At 54.9% G+C, this 23,405-nt stretch overlaps 1 protein-coding gene and 1 long non-coding RNA gene across 2 annotated transcripts in view; one reads left to right on the forward strand and one right to left on the reverse strand.

Annotated features, from left to right (window-relative positions):
- Positions 1-1,394: 1,394 nt before the first annotated feature.
- GAREM2 (GRB2 associated regulator of MAPK1 subtype 2) lies at positions 1,395-18,548 on the reverse strand. Its single transcript, XM_024999488.2, has 6 exons — positions 18,356-18,548; positions 15,264-15,404; positions 7,384-7,514; positions 5,409-6,464; positions 4,308-4,471; positions 1,395-3,782 (listed from the first exon to the last, which is right to left on the reverse strand). The coding sequence occupies exons 1-6, from the start codon at positions 18,465-18,467 to the stop codon at positions 2,759-2,761; spliced, it is 2,628 nt and encodes an 875-aa protein (XP_024855256.1). The 5' UTR covers positions 18,468-18,548; the 3' UTR covers positions 1,395-2,758.
- LOC132346607 (uncharacterized) overlaps positions 17,805-23,405 on the forward strand; it is a 37,605-nt gene continuing 32,004 nt past the window's right edge. Inside the window, exon 1 of the long non-coding RNA XR_009496498.1 lies at positions 17,805-17,985. This is a non-coding gene — a long non-coding RNA (uncharacterized lncRNA). The remainder of the gene's footprint in view (positions 17,986-23,405) is intronic.

Raw genomic sequence — 23,405 nt, forward strand, 5'->3', positions numbered from 1 at the left:
TTGGTATAACTCATTCCTGTGCGTGCTCGGAATGTTTATGGAACGTTGGAATTAGGCAGTTGTTCAGTTGCTAAGTCGTGTTCGACTCTTTGTGACCCCATGGACTGCAGCATGCCAGGCCTCCCTGTCCCTGTCTCCCGGAGTTTGCCCAAGTTCATGTCCTTTGAATCGGTGATGCTATCCAATCCTCTCATCCTCTGCACTAGGCAGAGGAGGTAACACTTTTCTGGTCAGTGCATCCTGCACATCTCAGCTGCCGCAGAGCACAGAAGGTAGACAATGCCCAAATACCTACCACTGCCTGCACTCGACTGACACCTTCACTCTGCCCGGCCCCTTGCCCTCAGGTGGAGTAAGTTCCTGCACTTGTATTCTGGCAGAAACAGTGCCCAGTCCAGGTAAACAGCTCTGGGGCTCCTCTCGGGTCTGGCAGAAGGATCCACTGAATGTACAGAATTGTAATTCAGGTCCTATCACGCTGCACCATCCTGACTTGGAGATGTCACCGATCCCTCCTACCTCTGCTCCAGCTGTGAGCACTTCAGTATCCCCCCCGGTCCCAGTTCTGCTGTGGGGACCAGCAAGTGGGGAGCTCTGCCCCAGCTCAACACTCAACAGTTGGCTGCTAGGAAGCCAGAGTCTGAACACCAAGGCATCTCTGAGTTGGAGTTTTCAGGTGACCCACAGAAGGTAGAGAACTGATCCTCTACACCAAGGCCAATGGCAGTGTCAGGGCAGGGGTCTGAGCAGCCTCAAGGCAGGCGTTTGGGCAAGACAGGAAATTAAACCTGGGTAGGAGCATGGGGCTCTGAAGTATGATCTTTCCACCCAGCAGCCCTAACTGCTGTGCTGTCGCTCAGTCGTGTCCGACTCTGTGACCCCATGGACTGTAGCCCGCCAGGCTCCTCTGTCGATGGGATTTCCCAGGCAAGAATACTGGAGTGGATCCATTTCCTTCTCCAGGGGATCTTTCTAACCCAGGTCTCCTGCATTGTAGGTGGATTCTTTACCATCTGAGCCACCAGGGAAGCCCAATACCGGAGTATGGGTAGCCTATCCTTTCTCCAGGGGATCTTCCAGACCCAGGAACTGAACCAGGGTCTCCTGCATTGCAGGCAGGTTTCTACCAGCTGGCTACCAGGGAAGCCCCAGCAGACCTAGGGAGGTGTGTTAAATTATGCTGAAACATTAATGGGAATTGAAGGTTCTTACAGTTTTGGGACAGGTGAGGGGTTTTCAAAAAGGAACGAGGGCCGCTCTATCAGCTGCCTCTGAGGAACAAGTGGGCCATATGCGTAACCATTTCCAGGCTCCTCCCCTGCCCAAGGGCACAGGCATCATGCCAGTCGGTCCCCACGGCCTTCTGAAAGAACACAGTTCCACGCACACTACTCTTCAGTGGTCTAGCATTTATTTCACTAGCCCTCGAGGACTCACTAAGTGGTCGGCAAGGAAACCCAACGTCTCAGCATCCCAGTCTCTGTGCTCTACTCTGACTTCCCTCCGTGCTGAGACAGCCTGCTCAGGGCATGAGTACTGGCACGGCTTCTCTACTCTTAAGATAGAAAAACAGAGGAAATAAATATCTAGATAAGGCAGACGAGAAGGCTGACACCCCTGGGCCTGACATTAGGAGAATTAGTGTGTTTCTGGTAAGTGAGACAAAGAGCTCGGGGGATGGGTGGTTGGACATGACAGCCAACCTGCTCTGAGTGCCAGCAGATGGCCATGCTCGGGATTCAGGGCGCAAAGACCTGCTCAGATGCAGATGAACAAGCGTAGGAGGGCTCAGCTCCAGGAGGATAAAAGTAGGTTCTCCCAAGCCACCTGCACCAGTGACAGCCAGGGAAGGACACCAGGTGTTTGCAGGAGTCACGGGATGGGGCAGGAGACCAGTGGGAGTGATTGAAGGCCACCCACCTTGGAATCAGGGTGCAGCTGCCCTTCCACAGAAACAGAGTCATCACAGACTGAACCCAACAGGCAGGACGGACGGCTAGATGCAATGAGATCGGGGCAGAGGCCAGAGTGCTGAAAACATGGGGAGCAAATGCCTCCCTCACCAGGTAAGTGGGTCAAGGGCAGGGCTGTGGCCTTCCAAAGGCATCACCCGAGAACCAGAGCCCACAGGTGGAGCTCTGCGGCACGGCGGCTCAGGCTTGTACGCGATACACCTGTGTTTGGGGCCAGGGACCCAGCACATGGTAGAGCGGGGGGGACAGGGGGTAAAGAGGGCATCCCAGAGATACAGAAATTCGCCCTCCCAACTCTGAGGCAGCTTGGAGCAGAGTCCACAGAGGACAGCGGGCACTTGGGGAATCTGTGCTTCAGTGGTGGGCCGTTGTCTTCCCTCGTCTCCAGCCTGCACCTACAGGCTGTGGACTGAGTGCAAGCTGTCAGGGGAGCTCCACAGCAGGACGGAGGGAGCTGTTAGGTCACCACAAAAGCCAGCTTCTGGCTGCCCCATGGGAATCACAGCCCTGGGCACCCTGTTCGCTGGTGCCTTCAGCCTCTCCCCCACGTACTCTGCACACTCAGAGGCAAGAGGCATGCAGGCGTCTGGCCGAGACGACGCCGTTTTCCAGCACGCCTCCCCTGGATTCACTCTCTGTGACTGCTGAGCAGCTGCAGTCCTGGCAGAGATTCTCCCGGCGGCAGGCCCCACCTCGGGGAGGGCTGTCCCCCTGCAAAGCCAGGGCTGGCCCCCCAGGGGAGCTTCCGGGCCAAAATTCCAGTCAAGCGGCCCCAAGCCGGAAGGTCAGATCTTGGGCCGCCAGCCTTTGATGAACTGCATGATCTTCTTGACCTGCAGCTTGGTCAGGCGGAAGTCATCTGCCAGGATGTCCTCACTGAGCTGCACGAAGATGCTGCCGTCTATGCGCTCTCGGGCAAAGAAGCTGACCACGTCCTCTGAGAGCCCAATGAAACGCAGACTTCGGGAGACCTCCTCCAGGGAGAGTGCAGAGAGGTCAGCGGGGGGCTGCCAGGAGGTGGCTTCTCGGCCTCCCCAAGCCGTGGCCCCATCCCGGGGACTGGCAGGAGGCCCTTCGAGGCGCCCCTGGGTGAGAAGGAGTCGCGCTCCACCAGCCTCAGGGCCCTGCGGGGCCACCGGTGACAGTGGGGCGGGACCCTGCCGCAACACCAAGCCTTCGGGCTCAAAGGCCTTGGGGGGTCCAAGTGGCGAGAGGCCAGGCCCAGGTGCCCCCACGGCTCTGGGCTCCTGACAGCGCAGCAGCTCAGGCTCTGGAGAACTGCCCCGGCCCAGCTCAAAGGGGTCGAAGGGCTCCAGGGAGGGTTCCTGCCACTCAGAGGAGGAAGACGAGGAGGTGGGACAGGAGGAGGCGGAAGCTGCCGAGTAGGCCTGGCCTGGAGAGCCCAGGCCTGGGGAGTAAGCGGGGCTGGAGGTAGCCAGGGGACCTGAGGGAACTGCAGGCCCAGAAGAGGAGGCTGCTGAAGGGCCCGTGGGGTAGACAGGCCCGGAAAAGGGGTTAAGAGCTCCAAACGGAGCAAAGCGTTTCTGGGGGTGGGAGGGCTTGAATGGAGGTGGGCAGCTGTGGTAGGTCTTGGCGGGGGTGTCGGCCCCCAGGAGGGAGGAAGCTCGACTACTCAGGGGCTCCACAAGGGCCCGGGAGGCCTGGCTGGGCTGCGTGGTCGAGGGCAGGGGGCCCGGGGGTGGACGGCTGGAGGACTCGCCCACCTTGCAGTCTCCCCAGGTGCAGGGGTAGCAATAGAGGGAGTAGGCATCGGGTGACGGCGAGCCACTGCCACTTCGGGACCCCGCCCTGCAGACAGAAAGACAGACACAGACAGACGGGTAAGCAGAGCAAGAGGGGAACGTGACAGGCACACACATGTGCCACCACAAACCACCATCCCGCTGGGTCACAGAGATCCCAGCCATGCTGGCCCGTCCATCTCCCAGCCCCCAAGGCCTGAGGCCCTCTGAGATTGCTCTATTCTTCCCTCCGGCAACCTGCACTCCAGGAAAAACTAAACTGAACTACATAGAAAATTTTCAACGGCAAGGAGTACTCCATCCTGCAGCAGATCTCAGTCTGGAAGGAAAGAGAGCCACACTCCCATGCAGTCATCATCATTTAGGTAAGCAGCCAACTGAGGCAGGAAGCCCCAGACCCCAAGGGCCCCTCCCTCAGGTTCGGCTCAGCAATATGCACCCTCCAAACCCCAGGGTCTGCAGTCTTCCTCTTCCTCACACTGGCTCCCTTCCCCGCCCTCTCCCTGGCCCCCTCCCCTGCTTCCATCCACCTGAGGCGCCCGGGACCCAGAGAAGGAAGGGAGGGGCTCACCCATCCTGGAGGCCAGAGGAGTAGTAGGAGAGGCTGGAGCTGGGGGAGTGGACGGGCTGCAGCTTAGGGAAGCGTGGGGGTACTGGGGGGCTACCCGAGAGCCGGCCACTGCCACCCCGCGGGGGCACAGGAGGGGCGTTGAGCAGGCGGCACTCCTCCTTCACCTGCAAGCATAGGGCCAAGATGCCACCCCCGCCTCCAGGCAGCTGGGCAAGGGGGGTGCCTGCGACTGACCCACTTTGCCAAAAGCCGGCCTTGCTACTCAGCCACCCACCCCACCCCTTCTCATCATCTCCAGCCTGTCAGACTCATCGAGAGTCCACAACACGCACAACTGTCTCGTGCGGCCTTCAAAATCCATCGTGAATGTAAGAAGAAACAGAGAAGTAGACAAAACAACAAGTAGACATATTCCTTCCTCAAGGAAAAGGAGAGAAAGAAGACAAAGGTGTAATGAGAAGAAGGGAAGGAAAAGTATCTGCCATCTGGATCCCTTTCTTATCGGTCAAACACTCAAAGTGGACTCCATGGGATATTAATAGGTGCTGTATATAGTCTGTGGACAAGTTCTGTTGGAAACTTCTGTGTTAAACCCAGATGAATGGGTTTCTGACCTGCAGGACTTCTCGAAGCCTTTATTATAACAGATACTCTGTGGCTCCAAAGTGAGGATGGGGAGAGCTGGGAATCAGGCTGTATTTTCTAAACTTTGTTCACCCTAGACCCTTCTTTTCACCAGACAACTTAATGGAGCCTTTGTTCTGTGAAACCTTCTGGGTAACGCTGTTCTAGGCTCATCCCATACTCTATGCGGCTAGGGACCTGCTGGTCTTTGTCCTACAACTCCCAAGGCCATGGTACCCCTTCCTACAAAAGCGCCTGCGTCTCTTTCCTCTTTTTTTTCTCCCCCCTCCCCACCTCTGGCCACCCTCTGTCGCACACCTCGGGGGCTGGAGCCCGAGATGCCAAGGCAGGGGCCCAGGAGAACGAGCTTTCCAAACCCAAACCCTGCCCCGTGGCTGGCCACCTCCCCGGAAGGCCGGGCCCGCAGAGCTCAGCGACCGGCCTCCCACCCTCTTCGTCTCCACCGCATCCACTCACCGCCTCGGATTTGGGAGGCACGGGAGGCGGCGCCGCCTCGGGCTCCAGGCGGGGCGGCCCGGCGGCTCCGAAGGAGATGAGGTCGGGCCCCGGGAGCGGCCGGGTCCTGCCCTCGACTAGGCCCTCGGCTGCCTGGTGCGTCCACAGCTCCTCGTAGGGGATCTCTGCGGGCGGCGCGGCGGGCTCGAGCCCGCCGGCCCAGTCGGGGATCACGTACTCCTGGTCGCCGTCGCCTGGTGGGCCGGGGCCGGGGGCGCGGGCGGGCACGAGGGCGCGCGGGGGCGCGGGCAAGCAGAGGCGCGCGCGGCGCGGGCTGGCGCAGTCGTCGGCCAGCTCGGCGGGCGCCTCGCGCACGGCGGTCGAGTACTCGTCCGGGTCGAAGCGCTCGCGACAGTAGGAGGCGCTGTCGCGCACCAGGCGCTCGACGCGCGGGTCCCCGGCCAGGAGGCCCTGCGGCAACGCGAAGCGCGGCGTGTTGGTGAGCAGCAGGAAGTGCAGCGGCGCCGGTCCCTCGCGGCGCAGCGCCAGCCCCAGCACCACTGTTTTGGAGATGATGCTGACCAGCTTGTAGCAGTGGCCCTCCCGCACCGGGTGCAGGTCGTAGGGGTTGCGGGGTGGGCGGCTGGGCACCAGCACGTTCACCGGGAGCCGCACGCGCTCGATAATGGCGCGCACCGTGTGCTCGCCCTCCTGCATCTGCAGCTCCAGCGGGCTGCGCGTGCTGAAGCGGCCCTGGCACTGGAAGGGCAGGCTCAGGCTCTCGTTGGTGCGGTGGTTCATGCAGATGAGGCAGGGCATCTTGCCTTTGATGGGCCTGGCGCCCCCGCCGCCACCCGCGGCCCCCGCGGCCCCCGCGCCCCCCGGGCCGCCGCCGCCGCCCACCCCGGCCAGCGCTCCGGCCCGGCCCAACTTGCGCAGCAGGGTCGTGAAGCGCGAGCGCTCCTTGGTGGTCTTGGCACACAGGATCTCCGCCTGCCCCATGAGAGTGAGCTCGTCACCCGCGTGCAGCGTGAAGTTGTACACCTCGCTATCCTCGCTGAACTCCCCTGACACCACCTGGGGAACCCAGAAACAGAGGGAGGCCTTAGCCCCAGGCGGGGGAAAGCCAGTCCGGGGACCCAGGAGGGCAACCCTTCTTTTGGGGCTTTCCCAAGATCAAGAGCACTGGACTGAGGGCCTGCATTCTGTAGAGGCCACGTGGTCACGGTGGTGCAGCCTCAGAGTTACCTCTTGGAAAGGTAATTATTTTATTTGCTGTAAGAATTGCTGTAAGGATTAAATAGACTATAAAGTAAGTGTTAATCGCTCAGCCATGTCTGACTCTGTGACTCCATGGACTGTAGCCTGCCAGGCTCCTCTGTCCATGGGATTTCCCAGGCAAGAATACTGGAGTGGGTTGTCATTTCCTTCTCCAGGGATAGGACTGGGTCTCCCACATTGCACACAGATTCATTACCATCTGAGCCACCAGGTAGACTTTACGTATACTGAAATACTTTGAAAATATTCAACATACAGCAACGCTTGTATCATTTTTTTACAATTGGGCAATAATAATCCTCCACCTATTCAACAAGACTACTCTGAAGAGGAATGAATTGATGGATAAGAAAGGGGTTTGTAAATAGTAAAGAGCTATCTGTACATTAAGTGGGGGACTGTTTGCACTCCACAGCCACCACCTCCACCAGTAGATGCTAGGATGGCTGCCCTGAAAGATCTCCAAGTCAAGGCATGAACCTCCACACACATACCTCCACACACACTTCCTGCTTCCCCACCTTTTGCAGGAAGTTCTTGGGCCCAGTTCCAGAAAGTTCATACACCTAGCCAAAGACTTTCAGGAGGCTGCCAGAAGCCACACTGTGACACTTCTACCTCACAGAACCTAGCGGGAACCCTCCATCCAGGGTCAGGCTTGCCCCTGAGAATAATGAAACCTGGGGGCACCAGGCCCAGTGCAGAAAGGACTGACCTTGACACTGAAAGTGATGGCTTCCATCACAAAGATGCGATCAGGAAAGACGCTGGCCACCTCCTCCACACTGCTGAAGTACCTCACTGGCTCCCGAACATCCCGGGCCTGCTCCAGGAGCTTGAACTTCCCTGCAAAGGACAGAACGCAGGCTGTAGGGTGGGCCTGCTTGCTAGGAAGCCTAGCCTGCATCCTGAGAGGCCTCATGTTCCCCACATCTTTCGCCCCTCATCTCAGCCAGTCCCTCTGGAACTCAGGTGGGCAGAAGGGCAGGTTTGCACTAGTGGAAGCTGGTCAGCTGGTTCAAGACTCAGCAGGGAGGTGAGCACATATTCATAGCAAATAGAGCACAGCCCTTACCCAGTGGAGAGTTTGTGGGTGTGTGACAAGGCCAGCAGCTGTCTGCCTAGAGAAACTCAAGGGCAAACTGGTACCCAAACACTTGACACCAACATTAGTGTGGCAGTGGGGATGCCGATGCCTAGCTTGGTCCCAGCCCAACTCTGATTTGCTGTGACCCAGACAAATCCCTTCCCCTCTCAGGGATTTTGAATCCTCATCTAAAGAAGCTGGAGCAGATGTTTGCAGGCCCTGTCTGAATCTGGCCTCCTGTGTTAGCTTTAGATTGCTAACCCACACTGATGCAATGGGCAAACCAGGGCCCAGCCCCAGGCTTTGGAGGCCCAAGGAGAGCCACTCTGACTCCTGATCTGTTCCCAAACCCTGCTGTGATCCAACATCCAGCGCCACTGTCCCAGAGGCCTCAGATCTGAGCCCAGCAAGCTGCCTCCCTCAGATGAGGTCTTCCCGATCTGCAGTCCAAGGCTGTGTTTCCACTGGCTCAGCAGAAGCCCCCAGAAGACATGGGCTTTAAAGAATGATGCTAATCTGTAATGCTGACACCCCTCTGTGTTAACTGACCTCACTGGCCACATACCTTTTATGTGCCCACCTTGTTGTTGTTTAGTTGCTAAGTCGTCCCCACCTCTTCTGCAACCCCAGGGACTGTAGCCCACCAGGTGCCTCTGTCCATGGGATTTCCCAGGCAAGAACACTGGAGTGGGTGGCCACGCCCTCCTCCAGGGGATCTGCCTGACCCAGGGATGGAATCCGTGTCTCCTGTATTAGCAAGCAGATTTTTTACTACTGAGTCACCTGGGAAGCCCCATGTGCCCACTTACATGAGCACAAAGACAGGCTGTGAACCAGGCCTCTTTTTAGGCCTTACACAGGAGGAAGAGAGTCTTGTATAGGCTGAGAGAAGACAAGATGACTCTAACTTGTGCAGGGTTTCTGGTGGTTGCTGCCTATCATTTATTCATTCCACAAGCATTTATATTCCACAAGCATTTATAGAGCACCTACTGTGTGCCAGACACTAGCCTAGGCCCAATGAGGGGGGCAGATGTGGGTAAGATATGATCTGCCCTCAAGATATCAAATCCAGATCCAGTATGTGACAGCAGGGTGTGACGGGATGGCAGGATGGCCACAACAGACTCAACAAAAGACGAGGAGACCACCAAGTTGGGGGAAATCTGCCTGGCCGTGTGGGGGGATCATAAGAATGAATTTTACAGAGTGAACATTCCACACAAAAGAAACGGCATGAGTCAAGACACATGGTCACAGAAGCAAACTGCCTGCCACCATGGTGAGTGCCTGGAGAGTAGGATTTGAGGGGGGTGATGACGGGTAGAGCAGACAGCAACTGGGCTATGAAGAGCTCTGAATGCCATATGGTAGGACTTTATTCCATAAGAATGAAACCCACTGAAGTGTTCTGAGCAAAGAAAGACCAAGATCAAAGGTGAACTCTATAAAGATAACAGGGACACTTAGGTAAATAACCCAGTAACGAGTTCTGGAAAAGAGCAGGGGCATCAGCTGAGAGGAAAGCAAAAAACAAACAGAACAAGGGGTACAGGTTCCAGCAGGGAGCCTCATCAGACTGTGGTGACTGCCGAGTGGCGAGGGAGGAAGGGGTTGCAGCTACCAGCCTGGTCAGAAATGGAGACAGCAGAGCTGTTAACCAAAACTGGGACCCTGGAAGGAACCAGTGGGGAGTGAGAGAGTCAATTCCTACGCAGGTTGATAAGAAATCTGGGGGTCCCCAAGGAGAGAGGGATCTGGGGATCTCAAGGAGGAGAAAAGGACAAACTTTTATTTTTTTCTTCTACATTCCTTAGTCACATAAAACGTTCTTTCCTTTAAGAACTGATGATTATACAACAAACAACTCAGTTTAAACTCTGTACTAAGGAACAAATTTGGAAAACTCAGCAGTGGCCACAGGACTGGAAAAGGTCAGTTTTCACTCCAATCCCAAAGAAAGGCAATGCCAAAGAATGCTCAAACTACTGCACAATTGCACTCATCTCACACGCTAGTAAAGTAATGCTCAAAATTCTCCAAGCCAGGCTTCAGCAGTACGTGAACCATGAACTTCCAGATGTTCAAGCTGGTTTTAGAAAAGGCAGAGGAACCAGAAATCAAATTGCCAACATCCGCTGGATCATCGAAAAAGAGAGTTCCAGAAAAACATCTATTTCTGCTTTATTGACTATGCCAAAGCCTTTGAATGTGTGGATCACAATAATCTGTGGAAACTTCTGAAAGAGAGACCACCTGACCTGCCTCTTGAGAAACCTATATACAGGTCAGGAAGCAACAGTTAGAACTGGACATGGAACAACAGACTGGTTCCGAATAGGAAAAGGAGTACATCAAGGCTGTATATTGTCACCCTGCTTATATAACTTATATGCAGAATACATCATGAGAAACACTGGGCTGGAAGAAGCACAAGCTTCTTCCCGGAATCAAGATTGCCGAGAGAAATATCAATAACCTCAGATATGCAGATGACACCACCCTTATGGCAGAAAGTGAAGAGGAACTAAAAAGCCTCTTGCTGAAGGTGAAAGTGGAGAGTGAAAAAGTTGGCTTAAAACTCAACATTCAAAAACGAAGATCATGGCATCTGGTCCCATCACTTCATGGGAAAGAGATGGGAAAACAGTGGAAACAGTGTCAGACTTTATTTTTCGGGGCTCCAAAATCACTGCAATGGTGACTGCAGCCATGAAATTAAAAGACGCTTACTCCTTGGAAGGAAAGTTATGACCAACCTAGATAGCATATTCAAAAGCAGAGACATTACTTTGCCAACAAAAGTCCATCTAGTCAAGGCTATGGTTTTTCCTGTGGTCATGTATGGATGTGAGAGTTGGACTGTGAAGAAAGCTGAGCGCCGAAGAATGGATGTTTTTGAACTGTGGTGTTGGAGAAGACTCTTGAGAGTCCCTTGGACTGCAAGGAGATCCAACCAGTCCATTCTGAAGGAGATCAGCCCTGGGATTTCTTTGGAAGGAATGATGCTGAAGCTGAAACTCCAGTACTTTGGCCACCTCATGCGAAGAGTTGACTCATTGGAAAAGACTCTGATGGTGCGAGGGATTCGGGGCAGGAGGAGAAGGGGACGACAGAGGATGAAATGGCTGGATGGCATCACTGACTCGATGGAAGTGAGTCTGAGTGAATTCCGGGAGTTGGTGATGGACAGGGAGGCCTGGCGTGCTGGGATTCATGGGGTCACAAAGAGTCAGACACGACTGAGCGACTGAACTGACTGAACTGAAGGATTATATGACAACAATGTATCCTGCTTGAGGACAGTTTCTCCTTCCTGAAAACCTTCTGGCTAATCCTGTTATCTTAAAATGTAAATTCTGGGAGTGGGTCTAGTAAGAGCTTTACAACCTTGAGACAAGCTTTTGATTTATTATAATAACTAATTTACATAACTCCTGATGTCTATGTCAGAAGCTTTCTCTGTCCCTTGTCATACTTTAATAAAACTCTGCTACACAAAAGCTCTTGAGTGATCAAGCCTGGTCCCTAGTTCCAAAGCTAAATCTTCTTCAGAGATCATGAATCCAACACCGTGCACCGTAAGCTATCAGAAGCATGGGCCAAACTGGGGAAGCCAAATGAGGCCCTGCAGGTGGTGCTCCTAGGGCAGGCAGGTGAGCATGTGGGTGCAGGGCTTGGGGAAGTGTAGTCAGAAGTAATGGAAGATCACCGGCCCACAGGAGGCAGTGTCAGCTGTGGGGCAGGCCAGATAGCTCAGGGAAAAGGAAGAAAAAAGGATCCCAACCCATCGGGGACCCCCTTCCCAGAGAAATCCCACAGTGTACTCCTAGCAGGAACACACACAGCATTGTATATACAACATGGGGGTTGTGGTGGGTTCAAAGCCCAACCAGAACCCAGATAGAGACACCTGTACTAATGCAGGGTGTGCAGAGCAGAGAGCCCAGAGCAGCGCCTGCAGCGTCAACATCTAAAAGCAGGAAAAGGGAGAATCAAGAGAGGGGGAAATGCCCAGAGAAAGCCAGAGGGAATGCATCCCATCCCTACCCCACACCCTGCTCCAACTACTCTGAGACCCTGGTGGAAAGAGGCCTCAGATGAGCCACAGCCCTAGAGGGCAGCAGGGATACCCTGGGGAGGGGACCGAGCAGGTCAGGAATCACAGGTCTGCCACCATCCAAGAGTGGCCCCCTTCCCTCATCCAGTCGCCGCCCCCATATCCACACACAACTACCACCACCCCCACCCCCACCACCAATTCCAAGCAGCCAGGCAGGGAGAAATGCCCACTGCCCGCTGTGGGGAGAGCTGGAGCCAAGTCAGGGCTAGAGCCGGGGGAGGATGTGGCAGGGAAGATCAATGTAACCATGGTAGCCAGCACCACCCCCTCCGCCGCAGCCTGAGCCCAGCACCGGTCATCACTGCCGGGAGGAAGGAAAGAAGACCTCTGGGGAGTGATGCTTTGGCCCCTGGAAGCCTTCTCCTCCCTCTGCGGCCCCACTGGGGGCAGCTTCCTCTCCTGCCTTCCCCCTACAAGAGACAAGAGGTCTTCCCCCCCGACCCCCGCGGCTCTAGGGACCTGCCCCACCCTGGCCTGCCCCTCCTCCCTGCCCGAGACTCCCAAAGCACATAATCGCGGTCCTGACCGTCCCTTCCAGCTGGGTCTTGTTTGTCACCGCTCCCTGCCAGCACCTGACCCAGAGCAGATGCTCCTTAAAGAATGGTGGGTAAATGCACAGACTTGACAGTCGGACAGACCTGGTGCCACCTGCCACCTGTATGGTCTTGAGCAAATTATTTAATCGCTATAGGCTTCAGTTTTCCTATCGGTAAAATGGAAGCATACAACTTGGCTCACGCGGTGCTCCGCGGGGTCCCAGAGAAGGCCGGTCTCCCTGCCTCCCCCGGGGGTGAACCTTGGCCTGGAGACCCGGGTCCCCAGCAGCGCCCCCTACCCGACTCGGGACCAGGCACCGCCCTGAGCGCTCCTCCCCGCTCCTTACCCCACCCCACCCGGCCCACCGCGGCGGCTCTCTCCGAGGTCCGCAGCCTCCGCCCCCGCCCGCCCGCCAGCCAGCCCGCGCTATTACTAATTCATTAGGAGGAACCAGCGTCGGGCTGTGCACTCAGAGCTTCCTCGTAAACCTGCCGGCGGCCCCTCCCCCTTCCCCTCCTAGGGGGGCTTCGGCCTCCCTACCCCCGCCCCACAACCAGGCGGGGCGCAAGCAGCCCACCGGAAAGATGGGTCAGGGATGCGAAACCTCGGCTAGCCAGCTGTCACCCCATGATCACCACCATACACAGTCAAGAGGCCACCCAAAGCGATGGGGGGAAAGAGCCAGGAGCCCCGTGGACCTACAGTTCCCTAGGAGACTCTGGATCTCGGTTTCCCTGATTTGTTTTGGTTTTTATTGGCAGCGGGGTCTTATTCCCCGACCAGGGATGGAACCCGCGGCCACTGCAGTGGAAGGGCAGAGTCTTAACCACTGGAGCACCAGGGAAGTCCCCCAGTCTTTGCTTTTTTGTCCCAATGAGATGACCTGGGACTTTTCCCTGGACCAATGCCAAATACCCAGGCTGGGAAGTTTCTAGCTTGGGCAGGCCTTCCCGGGGGCCCCAGGACAGAACCCTAGGTCAGAAAGATACTTGAGTTTCCTCATCTTCAAAATGGGGTGTGGGGACTACAGGGGTGTGGGAACTACAAGTTCACGGGGTGCTGTAAAAAGCGGAAGCCCTCTAAAGGGTTTGGTCCTGTCCCACTGACTCAGGGGAGAACCAGGCAGGGCCAGAGGGGGAACAGCAGACCTGTGAGGAAGCTGCTGGGAGCCTTCCCAGCTTCAAGGATTCCAACCTTTGTTGCAGGGTGAAAGTAAAAATTGCTCTGTCATGTTTGACCCTTTGCAACCCCATGGACTGTAGCCGCCAGGCTCTTCTGTCCATGGAATTCTCCAGGCAACAGTACTGGAGTAGGTTGCCATTCCCTTCTCCAGGGGATCTTCCCAACCCAGGGATCGAAACCAGGTCTCCCACATTGCAGGCGGATTCTTCACTATCTGAGCCACCAGGGAAGCCCTGTTTCGGGGTGGGTAGCAGTTAAACACAGAACTGATCTAACTCCTAACTCCTGGAGCTCTGTAAGACTTCCTCACAGGGTTGCTGTGAGGCTGTGATGGTGACAAAGCTCTGCCCAGTGTCTGGAAAGCAGCACATGTTGATACACAGGAGCTGTGGGCTCCTGGGTTTGCATAGGGGCATCTCTGGGCTGACGGCGACCAGTCTTGCACCCTTCTCATTCAGGGAACAACAACCCTGCATCCCTGATGTGGCAGCCAGCACCAGCCCAAAGATCGAGATGCCTGGGTGCTAGCCCTTGCTCTTCTGTGTGACCCTGGGCAAGTCATTTCCCTTCCTAGGCCTCTGTTCCATCCTGCGTAAAATGAAAGGGCTTCTTTTTTTAGAAGCAGAATCCTTTCTTCAAACAAAATCTTTAGGACATCAGCATCACATATAAAATAGATAAAAGTAAATATTCATTGTTGTTTAATTGCTAAGTTGTGTCCAACTCTTTGCACCCCCAAGCTCCTCTGTCCCTGGGGTTTCCCAGGCAAGAGTACTGGAGTGGGTTGCCATTTCCTTCTTCAGGGGATCTTCCTGACCCAGGGACCGAACTCAAGTCTCCTAGGTCTCCTACACTGGCAGTTGGGTTCTTTACCACTGAGCCACCAGGGAAGCCCTGGTCTCAAGCATAATTTTATTAAAAGTTTTAAATTTTAGCATTCACTTAAGAGTCAATCAATGGGGACTTCCCTGGTGGCACAGTGGTTAAGACTTTGCCTTCCAATGCAGGGGGTGTTGGTTTGATCCCTGATGGGGAACTTAGATCTCACATGCCTTGGTGCCAAAAAATCAAAACATGAAACATAAGCAATATTGTAACAAATTCAATGAAGACTTAAAAAAAAAAAGTCAATCAATGAAAACAATAAATTTAACACAAGCATCGGAAAAACAGGATTAAGGCTAGCAGATGCAGCCATATAATCAGCCTGGGCATCCCTTTGTTTCTATGTCTTTGGGTTGCGCAATACTGAAAGAATCCCGGCAGGAGATATTTTCTTTGAGGGTCTGTACAAAAAGGGTTAATGAGGCAGATTGTGGTACACACCAAATGTCTCTAGTCGGGGTTTAAGGTTTGACTTGTAGTGGTATGAGGGTGTGGATTTTTTTAATCATTAGTTTCAAATCTACTTTAAAATGGGAATCAAAGGTTTGCAACCAGAAACCCGGGGCTTCACAGACCAGTATGAAAACCACTGGACCCTAACTCTAACCCTGACTTTAGTCACCACCACCCCCGCCCCGCCCCCACTCATCAGCCATGCCCTCGCTCATCCCTGCAGCTCTAAAGAAAAGCCAGTCACCAGCATCCAGTGCCCAAGACTTCCTGCACCCATCCCCCTGCCTACAGCCCCCACTGGCTCTGTGCCATCTGTCCCTGGGCACACCTGGGTACTGCAGGGGGATGTCAATCTTGGGCCCGATGACGTAGTGGCCCTCCTCCAGGGTGTGGGCTGTCACCGTGGTCCACTGGCGGCAGGAATGAATGAGCAGGATGTCTCGCTCACTGACGCCCTCAGCATACTCCCCTGGGAGGGGGCAGGCGGACAGAGGAGGGAGGAGAGAAAAGAGAACATCAGGAGGGGCAGAGAGACAGGGTGACCTCCTCACCGAGACACCGCCCGAGGACAGCTCTCCACGATCCCTGTCCGGGCCAGCAATGCTCCAGGGATGGGGGCTGCCAGCTGTGAGCTTGGGGCTGAATCAGGCCCCGTCTCTCAGGGCTCAGGCTTCCGATGGGGCCTCAGAAACCAACGCTGCCTCCATCCTGCATTTATCCTTCGACTGGACTGCCTGCTGTCCCAGTCCGTGTGCTGGAGCCAGGGGCTCCTCCCTCCAGGAGCCCTGAGGCCCAGGGGGCAGGAGGTGGGGAGAGATGTGAACAGAGGATGCGGGCCCAGTTTGAGGCACTGAATGGAGGCAGTCTGAGCTCTCACAGAAGGGGCAGCAAACTAGTTGGGGGGGGGGGGAGGGGCAGGAGGGAGGATGGGAGACAGTGCTGAGCAGCAGACACTTGGGCTGGACCTCAGAACCACAACTCACACCCGCAGAATTCTCAGCCGCGAATCAGCTCCTGGGCCAGTCAGCTCCTCGCCCCCGCCTTGCTGGGGGCCCAGAGAGGGCTGAGAAGGGGTTGTCCATTGTGGAGTCCAGAGCTGTGGGTCACTTGGGTCAGGAGAATGGCGGGGCTTAGAGGAGCTGATTCACGGCTCCCTTGGGCAGCCCCTTCCTTCTCTCCCACTGCCACAGACAGGCTCCTTCATCCAAGGGACCCCAAAGGAGAGGGAACCTTTGGGGTCTCAGATACCCTCTGGCCCCACCTCAGAGAAGCTGCTTCTTGGCATTCCTTCTCAGAGCCCTTCACCTCCCAGTTTGTGGGACACAGTGATGAAGGCCAGAGCAGGGCGGGGGTGGGGGTGGATTTAGAAGCGGAGGAGGATAGTCCTGGGGGAAGCTGCACTGGGGCAAAGGTGTTAGGAGGGGCCGGGGCCCCAGAGGCTCCAACCCCAGCAACAGTTTCCAGGAGAGCAGGAGGCTGGCCCAGCTTCCAGGAGGCCTTGGAGCCGTTTCCTGGATGCAGCTGGTGGGTAGGGTGGGGGTGGGGGACGCTCCCTCCAACACAACTTAATAAATTTCTGCCACCCAACCAAATGGGAAATGGTTTACTCTGATGGCTGGGGACTCCCTGAAGTGTGTGCATTTGATGGGGGGAGAGGAGTGGGGGGGCAGAGATGTGTTCAGGACCTTCAGGGAGGGCCTGGCTCTCACCACGTATATGTGTATATCTGGTTGGGAGTGTGGGGCTTTCTTCTCAACTCCTCACCTGGAGCAGAGAAAGTTCTCCTACTCCGTAACCTCCTCTTAGAGCTCTCTTAAGCCCCCGCCTGCCTTTCCAAGGGATGCAGGCCACAGCCACACAGGACACACTCCAACCATGGATCAAGGTCACCAACAGTGGAGTCAGCACAGCCACCTGGATCACAGCGATAGGGGCTTGTCACCCCTATGACGCAACTCAGTCTCACAGTCACACTAATGCACGGGCCAAGACATACTTTTGATCACGTATTCACAACTCACAATTTTGATAACAAAAGGTGACCACAGCCATAGCCACCACTGTCACAGACAGATGGCTGGGCCATTACACCAGTTGCTCATGCTTTCATTTATTCATTCAATCCTTCCATAATCTTTGTTAGGCAGGATGCCCTACCTCAAGGAGCCCGCAGCCCAGTAGGAGGACAATAAACTGACCATTGTAACGGGTGCACAGCAGGAGACAAGACAACGGGCCAGAGGTCAGGGGAGCCCAAAGGAGGCTTGCCTGTCCTCAAAAGAGACCCCCAGGAGGGGAAGATGCCAACTAGGATGTATGGGAAAGTGGCCAGGCACGACCTAGGACCAGCATATTCCATTCACACCCAGACACACACACGGCTTTGCTGTTGACATCGGCATCACACGCTGATGATGGGCGACAAGACACCGGACCGCCAGGCACCCCTACCCGACGGCCCAGGCATAGATGCTTCACGGAGCCCGCTCCTGGACACGCTGACACTCGCTGTACCCGCTCCGGGCCGCCGCGGGTCGGCGGAGAGGCTGCTGGCCCCAGCGGAGAGGAGACGAGCCTGAAGCCGCGGGCCGCATTAGCATTCAGGGAAGCGAGTGTGCCAACGCGGGCCAAACCCCTATTCTTCTCACACACAAAACCCCCGGCCTGGCTGCCAGCCCCGGCTCCCGCCCCTCCCCCAGCCAAGCGGCCCCCTTTTCCTGAAACGGTCCCCTTGCTCTGGGCAGCCTCCGGGCACCCCTCTCGGCCCCCCAAGCATCAGCAGAGCAACCTGGCCCCCCGGGGCCCCAAGGAGAAGTGGAGCAAGACGTGGGAAGGGCCGGGGGTGGGGGGCTTGGGGGCGCGCCCGGAGGGATGACTCGCTCCTTCAGGCCCAGAGGTGGCCTGCCAGTCCGCGGGGGCGGAGGCTGCCCACCACCCCCAGGCCGCGAAACGAGGGTTTGAGAAGAGTCCCAAGAGGGCTGGGGTGGGGGTGGGAGGCGGCGGCAGTGTGAAGACAAGAGTCCGAGGCCCAGGGATGCGGGAGGATCGAGGTGAGAGGCCAGAGACAAAGAGATGGAGGGGGGCGCGGCCTGGACGGGGGTCCGAGGGCGCCAAGAGAAGGGGGTGCACCGACGGGGCGGGCTGGGTGGCTCCGCCAGGCTCCGGGGTCCAGCGAGGCCGGAGAGCTCTCTCCGGGGCCCGGCTCCAGTCCCTGTCCCAGGTTTCTGTCCCTGTGCCCGTCCGCGGGGCCCGGGAGGAGGCATCCCCTCGCTTTCTGGACCCCGGGTCTCCGGGGAGGCGCGCCGGGAACAGAGCGAGGTCCGCGCGGAGGAGCGGGAGGGCAGGGGCCGCATCCTCACGGCCCCGCTGGCACCTGCCGGGAGAGCCCCCCGCGGCCCCTCTCCCCAGCATCCCCGGTACCTGGCCCGAGGCAGGCGAGCGTGGGCAAGCGGCAGCGGCTGACGATGAGGTCCAGCGGGAAGGCGCCCATGCTCCAGCGCAGGCCGGCCAGCCCGGCCGCCAGCTTCTCCATGGCATGGGAGCCCCAGGGTCGCCGTCCCGGGGCCCCGACGACCGGTCCGGTGCGGCCCGGGCTCCCGCGCCCGCCGCCACCTCCTGGGGCCGCCGCGGCGCTCCCCGCCTGGCCGCCCGGCCCGGGGCTGCGGGCGTCACGTGGCCGGCCTCCCCGCGGGGCGCGGGCCCCCGCCACCCGCCCCTCGCCCCACCTCCCGGCCTCCAAGTCCCGCCTCCCCGCCCGCCGGGTTCCCTCGCCCCCTCCCCGAGCGTCCAGGTGACAGGCGGGGACCGGCGACCCCAGGCGGGCGCCCGGAGGGTAATCGAGGACGCGAAGCGGCATCTGCGGGGTCGGGCTCTGCTTCCCCGGCCAGCGTGTTGGGATCCCCGCTTCCCTGCCACGAGCAGAGCCAGTCCGAGCCCGCAGGTGCCCCCCGGCCTCCGGGAATCGCCTCCCCGTCCCGCTCCGGGTCCTGGCTTCGCTTCCTAAATCTTCTGCCCATAGTTCAGCCGCTGCGATCCCAGACTCGTATCACCTCCAAGGTGGTTGCTGCCTCCAACACTCCTATCATCTCCAGATTCACACATCCTGGTACGGCCGCCTTATTAACTCCATTTTACTGATGAGCAAACTGAGACTCAGAGAGGTCAAGTGGCCGCTCGATTTGAAGCCAGGTTTGACTACAAGTGGCTTCCCTGATAACTCAGTTGGTAAAGAATCCACCTGAAATCCAGGAGACCCCGGTTCGATTCCTGGGTGGGGAAGATCCACTGGAGAAGGGATAGGATACCCACTCCAGTATTCTTGGGCTTCCCTTATGACTCAGCTGGTAAAGAATCCACCTGCAATGGGGGAGACCTGGGTTCAGTCCCTGGGTTGGGAAGATCCTTTGGAGAAAGGAAAGGCTACCCACTCCAGTATTCTGGCCTGGAGAATTCCATGGACTGTATAGTCTATGGGGTCACAAAGAGTCGGACAAGACTGAGCAACTTTCACTTTCACTTGACTACAAGTCCCACTGCCTTCCCAGGTAGTCACCTAAGCCTAATACCACCCCTCTGCCCTCACCAAAGAGCCCTTTCCAAGTGCCCAGCCCTTTCTCACCGATTGTCACCAGTCCTGTGAGCCAGATGACTCCAGCATAGACACAGGCTGGTGCTGAAAGGGCTCCATGGACGCTAGTCCTCAGCCTGGGTACCCCGCCCCCCAATACATACACACAAACCTTCTCTTTGGAGATGACTGACATCCCACATATGGTGACCTGAACCCCAAGAGAGATGGCACCAGATAAAATGGACACAACTTCTCAGCCGGAAGGGACATTTCGCATCACTGTTCAATCTCCATCTTTTGCAGAGGAAAGAAACGGGAGATGCCAAGAGCAGAAATGCTTTGTTTCTAAGGTCACAGAGCAGGAAAGAAACAGAGCTCTGACTGGAAGATAGTTTTCATCCAGACTGGGACACTTTTGAGAGTGAAAGAAGTGCTAACAGGAACAATAGGCATAAACCAGGATGGCAAGTGTAAAGCAGGGTCGGACCATAGGGCCACCCTATCCCTGAGAGAGCCCTCTGAGCCCTTATGTAGATGCCACATCACACCATTCCTGGTTCACTTCAGCTCTAGACCTGGTCTCCAGCTAAGCCCTGCTACCCGCCAGAGTGATTCACAGGCATTCCATTTCAACAATCACACTTGAATTTGGTCCTCTTTTATTTTCTATCCTAACTAAGGCCATCACCTTTCACCTGGTTCCCCTCACCTGGAACTCTTCTTAATCCTTATAACCAACTGGTCACCAAGTCCTGGCGATTCTGCTTCTGCCACTTGTCGTCTGGCCCTTCCTCCTCTCTGACTCTGCTGTTGCAGCCTGTCTTCAGTTCCTCCTCTGATGTCTTTCCTCCCTTTGTATTTCGTACCGAAGTCACTCTGGATTTGGGCTGAATCTGAGACTGCACAGGTGTGAGACATCAAGCAGAGCTACCTAACTGGTTGCTACCTGGTTGCCCACCCTCTAAATGTTGTAGAATGTTCCAGAACCTTTCTAGTGCTTTTTAACCATTGGCAGATCTCCAGGGACCTCAGTGTGCCCAAACATATACATCCCTTCATTTGTTTAGGGCTCAAGAGTCATGTGGGAAGGAACTCAGCTTCTCTCAGATCTGTCCCTGGGCTGAGATGGCTGGAAGGCAGCTGGCAGCACGGAATGCAGAGAAGCACCTGGAGGGAGGAGGATACTCACAGAGAGGCCAAAGTGGGTGTGGGGTCTGGAAGCGAGAGCCAGGGGCCTGGATGGTGTGTGAGGCTGCGCCTGAGTTTCACCCTCCGGGAGAGTCTGTGTGGGAGACAGAGAGGTCTGAGGGGAGGAGGCAAGAGCTGGTTGACTGGGGTCCCAGCTGCTCTGCTATGGGTTCCCCCTCCGACAAGGTGGATGGTGACAAGTAGAAAGGACATACCAGAGGTCAGGTATTTGGAGGAGGAGGCTGGGAAGGGGGGTTGGCCCTGGCAGAGGCCCACTGTTGGCCCAGAGGCCAGGCTGTGGCAGAGGCTGGCCAAGCTGCCCGTAAGTGGGCAGAGTGGTCAGTGGAGTAGAAAGATGGTGAAAGTGGGCAGCAGCAGCTTGGGTTATGTGTAAAACAACTCTACTCCACCCCATCTAAAAGGACTGATGAACTTCTCTGAGCCCATGAACTCCGAAAGGACAGAGAACATCTGGCTAAGCACCTCTGAGAAGTCTAGGAAATGGTGTATCCAATTTTGCTTTCAGAAAATTTTTTTTTTTTTAAGATTTTTTTGATGGGCACCATTTTTAAATCCTTTATTAAATTTGTTACAATAGTGCTTCTGTTTTAGGTTTTGGTTTTTTGGTTGCACAGCATGTAGAATCTCAGTTCCCCCCGCCAGGGATCAAAATTGCACCCCCTGCGTTGGAAGGCAACGTCTTAACCGCCAGGAAAGTCCCCAGAAAATTTTAACTGTAAACTAGAGATAATAGTATTATGAATCCCCCTGTACTCCTCTGCCGGACGCCCGGCGGGGCCCAGCGGGAGCCTCCCCCAACTCGGAGAGGGGAGGCGCTGTCCATGTTTACCAGTCCGTGGCTGATCATATTTATTTCTCCTCCTTATCAAATTTCTAAAAAATAGCTTTATTGAGACATAATTCACATACTATACAATTCACCCATTTAAAGTGTACAATTTCAGTGTTTTTAGTATAGTCACCATACTGTGCCACCATCACCATGATCTAATTTTCAAACAAATCATCCTTCCCTAAAAGACATTGCTAACCATTAGCAGTCTGTCCCTTTCCCCAGTCCTCCTCCATCTGTAAACAATTGCGTCTACTTCCTGGCTCTATAAATTTGTTGTTTCTCTACATTTTCATACAAATGGAATAATAAAATGTGTGGTCTAATATGACTGGCTTCTTTCACTTGGCATTAGGTTTCAAGGTTCCCCCACGTTGCAGGATGTTTCAGTACTTCATTACTTTTATTGCTGAATAATATTCCAATGTATGGATAACTACATTTTACTTATTCATGGATAAGTTGATGGATATTTGGGTTGTTTCCACTTTTTTGGCATCATGAATAACACCGCTATGAACATTTGTGTACACGTTTCTGTGTGGACATATGTGTTCACTTCTCTACCTTGCGGTGGAATTGCTGAGTCGTATGGCATCCTGGGTGTTCATTGGAAGGACTGATGCTGAGGCTGAAGCTCCAATACTTTGGCCACCTCATGTGAAGAGTTGACTCATTGGAAAAGACCCTGATGCTGGGAGGGATTGGGGGCAGGAGGAGAAGGGGATGACAGAGGATGAGATGGCTGGATGGCATCACTGACTCAATGGACATGAGTTTGAGTAAACTCCGGGAGCTGGTGATGGACAGGGAGGGCTGGCGTGCTGCATTTCATGGGGTTGCAATGAGTTGGACACGACTGAGCGACTGAACTGAACTGAACTGATGGCAACTGTATGTTTATTTTTATTTTTTTGGCCATTTCAAGTAAAACGTGGGATCTTAGTTCCGTGACCAGGAATCAAACTTGTGCCTCCTGCATGGGAGCACAGAGTCTTGACCACTGGATTGCCAGGGAAGTCCACTCTGTGTTTAACATTTTGAGGAATTGCCAAGCTGTTTTCCAGAGTGACTGTACTGTTTAACATTCCCACCAGCAATATATGACAGTTTAAATTTCTCTGCATTCCTGCCAATGTGTATTGTTTTTTTAATAGCCATTCTAGTGGATTTGAAGTGGTATTTCATTGTGGTTTTGATTTATTAATATATTTTCCTTAATGACTAATAGTACTGGGTATTTTTCCATGTGCTTATTGGATATTTGTATATTTTCTTTGGAGAAATGAAGATTCAAATTCTTTGCCTATATTTAAATGTCTTTTTATTGTTGAGTTGCAAACATTCTGTGTATGTTCTAGATATAAGTCCTTTATCAGAGATATGATTTGCAAATCTTTTCTCCCATTTGGTGGGTTGTCTTTTCACCTGATAGTTTTTGGCAGCACAGAAATTTTTGCTTTTGATGGAGTCCAGTTGATCCATTTTGTTCTTTTATTGCTTGTGTTTTTGGCATCATATCTAAGAAAACATTGTCTAACTTAAGGCTACAGAGATTTACTCCATGTATTCTTTTACAAATTTTATAGTTTTAGCTCTTACATTTAGGTCTTAGGTTCGTGGTCTCTTTTGGGTAAATTCTTGTGTATGGTATGAGGTAGGAGTCCAGCTTCATTCTTTTGCATGTGGATATCCAGTTGTCCCCACACTGTTGAAAAGGCTATTCTTTCTCCCATTTAATTGCCTTGGCAATCAAAGATCAGTTGAACATAAATATCCTGATAGAAGTTTGAAAAGATCTTGGATATCTTATCACTTCATCTATGTAAATATTTCAATATGTACCTCTAAAGATAGGA

Source organism: Bos taurus, chromosome 11, assembly GCF_002263795.3.
Source record: "Bos taurus isolate L1 Dominette 01449 registration number 42190680 breed Hereford chromosome 11, ARS-UCD2.0, whole genome shotgun sequence".
Classification (NCBI taxonomy): domain Eukaryota; kingdom Metazoa; phylum Chordata; class Mammalia; order Artiodactyla; family Bovidae; genus Bos; species Bos taurus.